Source organism: Myripristis murdjan, chromosome 24, assembly GCF_902150065.1.
Source record: "Myripristis murdjan chromosome 24, fMyrMur1.1, whole genome shotgun sequence".
Taxonomy (NCBI): Eukaryota; Metazoa; Chordata; class Actinopteri; order Holocentriformes; family Holocentridae; genus Myripristis; species Myripristis murdjan.
In genome coordinates, this window is record NC_044003.1 from 27,292,132 (window position 1) to 27,301,538 (window position 9,407).

Sequence of the window (9,407 nt, forward strand, 5' to 3'; positions counted from 1 at the left end):
TTGTTATGCAAATCAGCAGCACTGTGAAATTTTGCTAAATACTTTGGTGTTATAAATCCGGTGTTCTACAACGTGGGCTCTATTTTTCCACCTTTTGTGGTCCCAATGACTGAACCAAATGACTGAAACCAATGACCGGACCAATTTCAAAAATGTTTGAAATTGGTCTGAGCGAGATCGCCTCAGCCGGCAGCCACGGAATGGACTGCAGTGTAATCACATGGGGCATTTGTGCCCATCATTACATCCACTAAAGGTGCTTGTTTTCGCCACTGACAGGTTCAGATGGTTTTTATAAGTGTCTGACACTGACTTGGCAACATAAATGCTATGTTCTCAAAATTTTATAGATGATTGTCTGACATCTGACTTCTGATGTCCAATGTCCTGTGAACTCATTTGTCCTCTGCAGATGAGGTAAACTCCACTATCAAAAGTCACAAAGGAAAAGGAAAAGTTCTGTCCACTCTCTTACTGCTGACTAGAAAAAGCCCCCCATACCTGCAAATACAATTGTATATTGTTGTATAAATGTAAAAGGCCAGTTTATAGTCTGGCAGTTTGTGACAGCTGCCACCAGCAGGTCACAACAACATTTGGTTTATACATCAAGTGATGCTGTCATTGTCATCATTGTGATGGTTGTTGCGCTCATCACTGAGTGTAATTTATGTAACATCCAAATCAGCAGTACTGGATTGATGAGTAATTGGAGAATTTAATAAATAAAATGACATTGCACTGCTGCTTATATGACACTCAACAGGCAAATTACTAGCAGAGCAAATGACTGGACCTCAGTTATATGCTCTGTAATTGGTTGTATGCTCATGTTGGGTTCGGTGGGAAATGAGGTGCCAATGTGGTAACTCATGCGCCCAATCTTCTCAGTAGTCTTAATTTTGTCCCTTACCTTGCACCATAAAAAATAAGTTGGCCACAGCCCAGACAACAGATCAGCAGGTTTAATATGTTTATTACTACTACTGCTAGAGTCCTTGGTATCCCATGATAATCTAAATGCTATCTCTTTTGGTTGTTGGTTTTTGCATTTTGACCAGAATATGATTCTGGAGACTTTTGAACTTTCTGCATGAGGATGGCCAGATTCAAAGTTCTGGCTATCAGCATTTTCAATCTGATATATGGTATCAGATTTCAAAACCTTACGCTGGTCCAACTCTAATTCACACACAAATCTGTGCATTTGTTTTTCTTAACGTCTTCACTGTTCCTGGTGAAAACAACAGACCACAAATACTCCAGAGTGACTTCTTCTGCCTGTCTTTGTTCTCCATCACAAGTTTAAGTGTGTCAGCAGTCATTTTCTCCTCTGATAAATGATTGGTCGGTGCTGCTCATTTTGATTACCCTTCAGATGTTATCGCTCTCTACACAATTGAAATAAAGAATCTGTCACTCCAATGTTCTTGTATTCCCACTCTGTCGGACACCTCTCATACTTATGCACTTATGTGCTGGTGTGTTTTGACAGAATGAAATGACAGCAAATGCATACAAACAAAGTATGGCTTCAAGTAATGACTCTGGAGTCACATAGCCACATACTTCCAGTGACAAACTGACTGTATTACTGTCAGACCGTCACACAGGCCTCAAGTCTTAACTGTCATTCTGGATAAACATGCATGATCCTGTGGTAATGGACTGCTGCCTGCAATAATCAGAGCAGGGGAGTACAACAAACTAAAGGAAAATAGGACCCCCTGACTTGAACCCTCATAGCGGGCAAGAAAAAAATTCCCTAAAAAATCCCAGATTAAAAGTATTTTAAATTTGTATTTTTTTTTTGAGTATTAACAATGAGTATAAATTGTATTTGATCAATCTGAAGAAAGACAATAATGTAATTTGTAATATGTTACATCTAGGAGCAGTATTTTGTATTCTGATAACATATCCCAAGGGTATTGCACCTGTTTGTAGTGCTGCTCAAGCGCTGCGCTCAGTGCTGCCCCTGATGGCTGGTGGTTTTGTTGCAGCTAATGCTACCAAAGGAGCTCACGTAAAGCATTCAGACCTTCCACAGAGCAGCTGTTTATAATAAAGCACGTCTACAAAAATGTTTCTGCATTATTTGGAACACTGAAAATGGAATCAACTTGCACACTTGCATTTTCATGTGTTTGATATTTTGTACTTTTGTGCTGCCCATATTAGCATCCTTGGGATATGTTATCAGAAACAAGCAAGTTACTTGTTTGCTACATGCAAAGGTATGTATTTATAAAATTTGCTCAATATAAGTGATTTTAGAGCCAGGGCAGGATTAAACACACGCACTGGCAGCAGTGAGCAAAGCAACATTCACATGCAGGGTCATTTTTCCGGAGAAGGTAGAGAGGAAGGAAGCCTTGAGGAGTCACTCCCCATCTTCCATCACAGATTGAAAAGTCATTTCTTCAACAAACACTTGACGTCGCCTTTCTCGCGCTGAATGATTTCCCCTCTCCACTTGCTGTATTTGCTCTCTTATAAAAAGAAAACTTCCATCTCTTTTGTCTCTTAGCTTTTTTTTTTTTTTTTTCTGTTTTTCCCCGCAGCACTGCACTGTTATGTTTTTCAGTGATCACAGGAATATGATAAGGAGACCACTGTCCTTATCTTTCCACTTGATTTTTGGTGATCTCGGAAATTAAACTTATTACATTCATTGTAAGTCAGTCTGTATGAACTGCAATTAAATGCCTAAAACATAATGTTAAACAGAAACCTTTTCGCCCGTATTTAAATGTGTGGAAATCTTGTTTGAAGGGGAAAGAAAGAAAATATCAGGATGTGTTTCCAACCTTAAATTGCTCTTGCAGTATTGACTGTGTTTTCATCGTGTCAGGCCCCTGGCAATGTTATTTACCAGGGAAAAAAAAAATAATAAAACAATAATGAGATCCTCCAAAAACATTTTCTACAAAGTGATGAAAGAAAATTAAGACACGCAAGTTGCAGAAGTCATTAAGTGGTGATAGTGTGTTAGAGGAGCGGGCCTCATAAAACGACACTGTTTGTTTGCGGTTTTACCTTGTGCGTCGTCACTCTGTCCTCTGGGTGCAGTGTTGCTAAGGTTGCTGTTTGATGACTCCCCTTGCAGCGCGCACCAGTCACAGTTATTTGCTGTCTTTTTTTTATAGCTTCCACAGCTTTCATAGAGGTTGGCCGTTGTCATGCAAGGTGCATAGCTCAGGCAGCAGTTATGTCGGCCTAAATTAAAACGCTAACTGAACCAAACAAGCCAAATAAAATGTTCTTTTGTCCCGGGCACTTCTAGCCTCCAGCAAACTGTGACAGTTAAGATGTCATTGCATGCCAGGATAGTTTGTCACACGTTTGTGTGTATGTGTGTACCTGGGGTGATTAAGATGCCGGTGCTTATTAAGACTACTATATAGCCCTGTTTCCTTTATTCGTCAGACATATCAAATTTTATTACTTGAGCACCAGTCAAGGTTGTTGTTTATTGTCACAGTATGGCATTCGATTCCAGGGCGTGATTTAATATCCTGTGACTTTGAAATAGATTGAATGTAAAGTATTTTAATGAAAATGTTGTATCAAATTATACACACATCACCTCCTAACACACAGAACGGTAAAACCCCTTCTGCATCAGTACCCATCTGTTATCTGTCTGACTGTAAATATCTGCACCCTCTCATCTTAGGACACTTCATTTTGTCTGTGATTAAAAAAAAAAAAAAAAAAGGAGAGCCGTTTGTAATTTTATAGTGTGACCACTGATGAAAGTTGCAAGTCACATGATACTGCTCTTTGAAAAGTACTTTACTCATGTTATTTTCTGTGAAAGATTGTATTGATTTGTAAATGCCTGTGTTGTGGTAATGTTTTTGTCTGTATTTTAATGTGATACAGTATTGGTAACTCAGTAATGAGTTACAGTAATTACTTTCCTGGTATTGGGCACCCTGATAAGTAACTGTTTCCTCCTTTTCCCCACCAGGAGGAGCCGATCCAGGGCTTCAGGGTCAGCGACTACCTAGAGTACATGGAAGGGCTCGAGCGCAGCTACCGGAGCGTCGTCCTCACTGACATGAAAAATATCAGGAACCCTGTAGCATAAAAACACGTAGCATACAGAACTGTGCAACCCATCGACATGTAACCACGGCAAGTGTCTTAATAGGGTGTTAGGCCACCTCAACAGCTTCACTGCACCTTGCTTTACGTTCAGCAGATATGTCCTGGAGACACGCAGCACTACTTTTTACCACTAATGAGAGATGACCACTAAAGGGAAGTCCCAGTGTCTGGTGTTTCTCCTGCAAGCCTGGTGCTTTCCTTTGTTTTCATGATGGCAATCCATGGTAAGCCTACAGAGAGAAAGCCATGACCACTGACTGCAGTGAGACAGAAAAAAAGTATATAAAAAAACACTGCATTTGATTCCACAATTTATAAGTAACTGGAGTATTACTGTCATTTTTACACGGCCCAATATTTAGAATGAAGACATGATTATGAGCTGATGTAAATATCAACTTTAGAGGACATTGACATCAGCTGTGGTGTTTACTGGTTGCATCACCAGAGGAAAAAGGTAATTTTTAGCCATCTGATTTTCTGGAACTCATCTTCATCAGTACTTTGTAGTTAATGATGTTTACCTTGCCTGCTATCTGCGATCACACTGTGAGCAGCTTGTTTGATGGCTCACTCCGTTCTGACTGACAGCTAAAAACTTTGGAACGGGCAAATCGGCTTTTGCATTTGATTTGATTTCGTAGTACTTTTCATAGCATTGCGTTAGCCAGACCACAATTTATCCTAAGTCCCATGGCCCTTAGTTACTGTTGCTAGGCAGGACAAGGTTTATGTACTCAGCCACGGAGACGATGAAATTCAGTGACAGGCTACTCAGTGTACTCATTCCCTCAGTTTTAAACAAATATACATGTTATATATGTAAATATTTAAGAGGGGTCTCTGCCATGTCCAAGATAAGCTTTTCCAGCTTTCTTCTGCTGAATCTAATGACGTCAGGGTTTACTCGACAGCAACACTCAGGCTACGCCACGCTAATGTTAACTCATGGTTTACTCAAAACGTAACAGTATATGAATCCAACACTAAGGATGGGGCAATATAGTATTTTATTGTGGACTGCAATAAAAAAAGAACATTTATGAAAAATTAATTTTCATTATCAGGATAATCGTGAATATCCTCACAAGTGACTTGAAAGGCTGTTCAGCTCACAGACGTACAGTCCTGGACCTCATGCACAATGCCTCACATGGACATTTTCAAAAACGACAGCATAAACCACCGAGCACACCTCAAAATCTAGAGAAGCTTCATTCATGTTTATGGTGAAAGACATTTTCTTGTAGGAGGGCAACATTTACTGAGCTATGATTGGTTGGTTTGCATTGGGGGGTGAATCTTAGGATCAGGTAGCATTAACTGGAAATAAACTTTAAAAGGCTTGCCGTTACCACTGACCCCAGTGATGGATGTGGCCATACTCATTTTGGAGATGTTTATTCTTGTAGTTGTTCAAATTGAAGTTGTAGAAAACTTGGAAGCTTTGAATGCTATAAACAACTTCTCATGCATTTTGCGCCTGCCAGGCAGAACTATTGTTCATAAAAATGTGCTTCGCTGTTGGCAGCTGATCACTGCCAAAAGTTCAGCCGTGGCCAATTTGCCTCAGCCAACAAGCGTGGTGACGCTCCGCACATTGGCTGTGTTTCCCAGGTGGCACAGCTCTAAATGACATGAACAGACTTCTTGTGACTTGTTGACTGTGTTGCTTGCAGTGAGCACAAAGTGGTTCAGTGGACCTAAACCATGTCAGGTACACACACACACACACACACACACACACACACACACACACACACACACACACACACACATTTCAATATACTTTCTGTAACTCGTACCCAGGCAGGAGTGTAGATTAGGCAGACACGTAACTTTACACTTAAACCGTTTCCTCGTCCCTGGCCTGGTGGGTTGATCAAATGCTTTGATTGGCTGGATGGCTTGACCAATAGGCTTTCATGTATGGGCAACTCAGTTTGGTTTCATCGATGACTAACTCTTTCATTGAGGTAGTTCTTTGTAAAGAGTGTAAAAACATCACTCAACAGACTGGGAAGTGATATGAAGCAGGACAGAGCAAGGTAATACATATTTCGACCAAATGACTCCAAAATTAAAGATGAGAGGGCATCTGAAATACTCCTTAAAGCAACCACACACATAAATGTGAAATGTGTGTGTTAACCTGGCCACCTCCTGCACCTCTCGACAGTAGCACATCATCATTTGATGTTAAGACCATCGATGCCAAAGCAACGTGTAAACATCGGAGCTGTAGCAAAGAAATATCTTACGCTGAAATGTTATGTAGCATAGACACTTCACTAGGGACTGAGAAGACACCAGAGTCCAGTGCTAGCAAAAAAAAAAAAACAAAAAAAAAAACATCAGTGGCATTTGTGAAGGTCAGGAGAGCACCTCATTGTGTATTAACCACTTTGGCTCCCAGCCAGTAGTTTGTAGTGTAGCTGCTATGTAAGAGCCCCTTGAGAAAACACAGGGTCACACTGTACCTTTTCTCCCACAAAAGGACTACTCAGACTTTTGGGGCCCATTCGTCATCTTTCCTGGTATGTGATGAGAGGACTGGCACTAAAATCAGCTCTGTGAATCGGGTAGATTGCTCTGTGCGATGTGCCTGTTCACCCCAACGTCACCATGACACAAAAATCTTGATGTGAGAAGCAAGTTCAACACGTTTCAGTCACTACCACATCTGTGACATTATTAGGAGTTACTGGTCATAAACCCATCAACCGATCACAAATGCTGGACATTTTTTCACCATAGCACAAAGAAGACTGAAGACGTCTAATCATTTAGACTTTTCCTGCACATTGTTCCTGTGAGGAGTTGCACATTGCTCTACATGACGTGATGTAAATATGTGAGGACCATGAGCAAGCTGTTACGGAGTGATTATTCAAATTAAAAATACTTTAATTCTGGGTTTATTAAGGGGCGGTTTCCCAGACAGGGATTAAGTCTCATCCTAAACTAAAATGCCTTTTTAAACTGGAATAACTTTAATTCACTTTCACCACAGGGGCGTTGTCCTTGATTTATCGTAATCTGGAATTAAATGATCAGATTTCCAGGTCAAAGATGTTAGTCCTGAGGTAAATGAAGGTTTAAAAAACAGCTGCAAGGCAGCAGGTTTACCATCATCACTGGGTTTTCAAATGAACCCTTTGTGCAAATTTGCTTGATTTCTTTCTAAAACATGGGGGATAAAAAGGCTATGAGCAAATTAGCAAAAAAAAATGACCTGGAAATTAGCAGGAAATCATTACGGAATTACAAGAAGATAACCAGAAAGTGACCAAACAAAAGAGGTGGCGCCCAAACAAAGACAAACTGGTCACATTAAATTTAATCAACACTCCACTCCAGAGGGAAGTTTTTATAAGTTAAGCTGTGTTTGAGAAAGTCACTTTTTAGGCCATTAGCAGCTATTCCAGATTAGAGTTTTAATATAATCTCTGTCTAGGAAACTGCCCTAATGTTGTTGTTTTTTTTTTTTTTCCTAAGATGTACATCAATGTCTATATTTCTAAGGCCTTTTGATATTGTATTCAGTGAGATGTACAAAGCCTCCTTTCATGTTGCGCAATATATTGTAGCATTCATGTGTCATTGTTTAAATGATTTGGATATAACATGGAATAAATATGATGATACATTGCACTTTGTATGATATATTGAGTTTGTACTGACATATTTCCAAAGCTGCTCTGCATGTCATGTTGCCAACGTCCTGCAGTGTCCCTGCAGTGTAAGGTCTGCTATAGGCTGGTAGACAGCGACCAAACAGCAGGCTGCATTTTGTTAGACTGTCCCACACAACAGCCTAAAGAACAATGACTTTTCGGCTGCGGCATATTCTCATGAAAAATTCATACCCCAGCTGGGGAAAAAAAAAAAAGTTGAAAAGTTTGTTAAGAAGTGTGGACTTATTAATTGTAAGGCTGTTAATTGCAAAGCCTGTGTTGTTCAAACTCTTCTGGGATAGCGAAGGCTTTAGGATTTCCAAAAGTCTTCCAAGTGAGAGGCTAGTCCTTGACTGCAGCTGTCTCATCCGCACGGCTTGGGCACATCATTAATGCCAGAGCACACAACAATGCATCACACAGACTCTTGTGCTTATGTACCTATGCAGGCCTTTGTATAAAAGATGCATGAGGAAGGTTAGGATAATTCCATGTGATAAACCCTCATTAGTAACCACAGCCTCCTCTCCCTCTCTTTCTCTCTCTCTCTCCCAACACTGAGGCCTGAATAATAAATGAGGTCATTAAATGTGTCTCCCTTCCTTCCCACAGCAATTGCTAAACAGTCCATAGTGTTTACCGAAGGAACGGGCAGCACAGAGCAGAGGTTGTGGCTCGCAATCAGGCAAATTGTTCAAATGTTTACCTTGTAAAAGTTAGCACTTTGAATAGGTATTTCAGTCCTTTGTGTCTGAATGAGCCTGACATTTTGGTAAGGATGAAGCGAATCTTTCATCCCTTCACCTTCAAATGTGCCGTCATAACTCAAAGAGACTCAACGCTCCATGATGAGAAAACAAATTGGTGACCCAACCCGCTGCGTTGTAAAGATTTTGTTGAATCGGTACACAGTGTTGATCTTTGCCAGAATTTCCTCAAATCACCTTGAAATGAAGTTGGAGATAAGCTCACAATGAACCTCCTCCGCCTTTCTCTCTGTCTCTCAGGGGGGAGGGAGGTTGCTGAGATGTTTGACAAGTCGGGGCTTTTTTGGGCTTTCTTAGCCCAAATACACAAAACTCACAGCAGGAGGAGAAGGAGGAGGAGGAGGAGGAGGAAGGTGATCTGAAGGAGCCGCTGTCTGAAGGTGAGTTGTCATCATCTGAGCGGTTGCTAAAGGTTTTGCTTTTTGACAACGCACGCAGAAAAAAAAAGGAATTATTTTGGGGGGTTTTGATTGCAGGAGAAACTGCTTGAGGCGCTGGGATATTTCACATTTTTGACATCAGTTGGTATGAATACATTATAAGTATACTGTTAAAAAACATTCTACTACTACTACTACTACTACTGCTACTACTACTGCTACTACTACTACTGCCACTACTATTAACAACAACAATACAAAAATAATACAAATATTTATGTGTATTTGCTTTCAGTGTTACATAGGTTTTTCCCAAGATCTCAGATTTTTTCATCTATTTTTTTTATATATATAACTGTACATATTTTTTTTCTTTTGTTTTATTTTAATACATAAACAAATAAAGAACTGAACTGGACTCAGTGTTTTTTGGGCCAGGGTCCAGTTTTTGCTCCAGAGGCTGAATG

The 9,407-nt window shown here is 40.2% G+C and overlaps 1 protein-coding gene across 1 annotated transcript in view; it reads left to right on the plus strand.

Moving 5' to 3' along the window:
- Positions 1-8,879, plus strand: part of tbc1d32 (TBC1 domain family, member 32) — a 108,858-nt gene extending 99,979 nt beyond the window's left edge. The window contains exons 34-35 of the mRNA XM_030047443.1: positions 3,977-4,143; positions 8,801-8,879. Of these exons, the coding sequence (XP_029903303.1) occupies positions 3,977-4,096 (120 nt within the window). The 3' untranslated portion in view covers positions 4,097-4,143; positions 8,801-8,879. The remainder of the gene's footprint in view (positions 1-3,976; positions 4,144-8,800) is intronic.
- Positions 8,880-9,407: the final 528 nt, after the last annotated feature.